Source organism: Musa acuminata, chromosome BXJ3-8 (assembly GCF_036884655.1).
Source record: "Musa acuminata AAA Group cultivar baxijiao chromosome BXJ3-8, Cavendish_Baxijiao_AAA, whole genome shotgun sequence".
Classification (NCBI taxonomy): domain Eukaryota; kingdom Viridiplantae; phylum Streptophyta; class Magnoliopsida; order Zingiberales; family Musaceae; genus Musa; species Musa acuminata.
In genome coordinates this window covers 43,725,472-43,728,619 of record NC_088356.1, presented here as the reverse complement: position 1 = coordinate 43,728,619, position 3,148 = coordinate 43,725,472, and the positions used below count along the sequence as shown (strand labels likewise).

The 3,148-nt window shown below is 39.5% G+C and overlaps 1 protein-coding gene and 1 non-coding gene across 2 annotated transcripts; both read right to left on the bottom strand.

Moving 5' to 3' along the window:
- Positions 1-440: 440 nt before the first annotated feature.
- On the bottom strand, positions 441-1,658 carry LOC135646016 (probable transcription factor At4g00390). The gene has a single exon (XM_065165069.1). The coding sequence runs from the start codon at positions 1,628-1,630 to the stop codon at positions 791-793; it is 840 nt and encodes a 279-aa protein (XP_065021141.1). The 5' UTR covers positions 1,631-1,658; the 3' UTR covers positions 441-790.
- A 225-nt stretch (positions 1,659-1,883) lies between these two features.
- Positions 1,884-1,956, bottom strand: TRNAK-CUU (transfer RNA lysine (anticodon CUU)). Its single transcript has one exon. It is a non-coding gene; the product is annotated as a tRNA-Lys (tRNA).
- Between the last annotated feature and the right edge of the window lie 1,192 nt (positions 1,957-3,148).

Sequence of the window (3,148 nt, the reverse complement as noted above, 5' to 3'; positions counted from 1 at the left end):
AAAAAACTTTTTCATTCGTAAATAATCAGGTGTTGCTTCAACAAAGGATAAAATGAAAGAGAATCGTTTCAGATGGTACGAACATATGATCCAGAGATCTATAGATGCTATAGTTAAAAGAGGTGAAATTATTAATATTAGTGGCATAAGGGAAGATAGAGAAAAACCGAAATTTTTTTAATAAAAACTATAAATAAAAATTTAAATACTAATTTTAGTCTTTATGATCTCAATGACAATAAAAGATCCATATAGGCAAATAGTTTGGAATTTACAGTTTTATTATTGTCGTCTCGGAGGCAATCGATTGTAAGAATGTCCTGATAGAATATAAATGCAGGAGGTATGCACTTAGAAGAATTTAAACAGACCCTCAAAAAGATCCATAAACAATTAATTGCTACATAAACCCAAACTAGACAAGTAGACCTTAAAAGATCTGCAAAGTAAAACAGATACTTGTCATTAATAAATACTGCAGTAACTTAATAATTCACACAATACTTCGCTAGAACACACTAGCTAGAACACTATGATCAACATGAGTGACTAAGCAGCACTTACAACAATGTTCTAAGTTCTAACTAAACTAAAGAAGAACTATGCAATACGTTAAAGGTAATTAACCTGAAATATAAGCTACTACACTTATCCCTAGTTAGAACACTATGATCAACATGAGTGACCAAAAGAAGTAGCACTTACAACAATATTCTAAGCTCTAACTAAGCTAAAAGAGAACTATGCAATATGTTAGAAGGTAATCAACCTGAAATGTAAGCTACAGTCCTCAGCTCTTGTGGGCATCCATCAGAAGCTCAGATATCTCCTTCAACAAATCGAGGCGCTTCGCCCACAACTCCATCTCGGCCTCGCACTGCTTCCTCAATTTCTCCTCCAGCAACTTCCCCTTGGAATCATCGATTAGCTTCAGTTTCTTCTCCAAGAGCACGCCCGACAAGCACCGCCCGTACTCCGCCACGGCTTCCCTGATGAACGGATACTTATCATCCTCCCTTCCCGCATCATCATCCTCCTCGGTGGCAGCGGGGGCCACGTCCCCGTTTCCGTCCTCCTCGGCGTCCCCATCGGCCTGCTTGGCCTCCTCGCCCCATATCTCGGCGGACAGCTCGCAGATGCGCCGGTCGTGGGCGGTGACAACGGCGGAGGAACCAGCGGCGAAAGAGTGAACGAACTTGCTCTTGAGGCGCTTGAGCTTGTAACCGACCTGCTCGGGGGTGAGGTGGGTGGCGATGGAGGTCTTGATGGAAGCGAAAAAGGCGGACATGGTGGGCTGCTTGGGAAGGGCGCCGGTACGGGAGCGAAAGGCAAGGGCGCCTTCGAGGAGCGCGACCTCGTCGGGCTCCGACCACACCTTCATCTGCCGGAGGCCGGAGGGGCTCCGCCCGCCAAACTCGCGGGGCTTCCTCTTCCGCCCACTCCGCCTGGACATGGCCGCCGCGGCGGAGGCCGGCTCGTCGGGTCCCGGGATGGGCTTCGAGGAGGAAGGATTCAGGGGGGCCGAGCAGCCACCGGGGCCGCCGTTGGTCGACGGTGAGTCCTCCGTGGTTGACGGTCGCGGATCGGGCGGAGGAGGAGCGAGAGAATTTGGGGGCGTCAAGGTAGGCATTCGGAGCGCTCGTGACACATCCCAAACAGGTCACGACCGTCAAATAATCCAAACGGGTCAGGCTAAATGTCGAGTGTTGAGTCTGGTCCGTGTTTGGTTCGTCCGTTCCGGTAGAAACCAACGATCACGAAACTCATACTCTTCTCGCATTTATCGCTGTGTCCAACGTGGACGGTGGGACCCCTTTTTTTGAGTGGGTGAAAAGTGAGCTCCCTGTTTGATTTCATACACCCGAAAAAAAGAAAGAATAATTCGCCCACCGTGGGGCTCGAACCCACGACCACAAGGTTAAGAGCCTTGCGCTCTACCAACTGAGCTAGACGGGCTTATGCAATTTCGTCAAAAATAAGATATATATAGTAAATAGAAAGGTAATAATGACAACAACATAATACTAAGAGAAAAAATTAGTAGAATATGTGATATAATTCACATAGTTCAATATAAAAAATGGTAGTGAATATAAAATTAATATAATTTTTTTTCTTCTGATCGAAAGGATCGAATGATACAGTGGCAAATGAATTCAAAGCAAATTTTAAGGCACTTCCATTTAAGAAAGAGAAATAAGTAAGATTGTTTATCGATCGATAATTGGTTAATAATTTATTGATAAATATTTTAAATGAATGCCATTAGAGTCAGTACTTAATTTGCTATATGATTATGAAAATGATTTAGTTAGTCCTGAGCTATCAAACGAAACAATAATATAATAATCGTCTATCAAATGAAATCGAGGCACTCAAGTTTATGGAAGAACAGGTTGTAAATAGTTATAATTTTCTAATAATTTGATTCGAATAAGAGGAATATGGAAAGCAAGTAACTTTATTATCATTGGAAGTATGAGAGTATTTTTACCTCTCAACTTGAATGAATTTATAAGTTATTGATGCTTTTAGATCTACAGATGCTATCTTGGCATGGAGCATATTTTTCATAGATTAATTGTTAGTCATATTACACTAAAATTCTCCTAAGAATAACAATATATCATATCAAAAAAATGATCATGCATTTGATCGATTCGATTCACCGATTAGAATCTTATACCATTAAATTCTTATTTATTAAAAAAAATTAAGCAATTTACCAGCAACAGCTAATTCTAATATGGCATCCCTATTTTTAGGTTTTATCGAGGGGTATATGAGCAATTCAGATTGGATCACTTTTATCAGGTCAGACTTCATTCGATTTGTTAAAGAATATAACTCAGGTATAACCAAAGTATTTAGTATCTTTTTCATCAAACGAATTCAAAATTATTTGCAACTATATAATACTATTCAAAATTCTTTAGAACTATGGTATATCATTTCATTATTTTTTTTATTTTTTATAATTTTAGGATGAATAAATTTTTAAAGATGATTTTTTAGGTTAAATCGATTATCAATGTAACTCATTGAATTTTCATCAAATCTATCTGAACTTCTTCACAATTACTAGGGTGAGATAATAATACATTTAGTTTTTTTTTTTATGAATATCGAGCAATTAATTTTTTTAAAT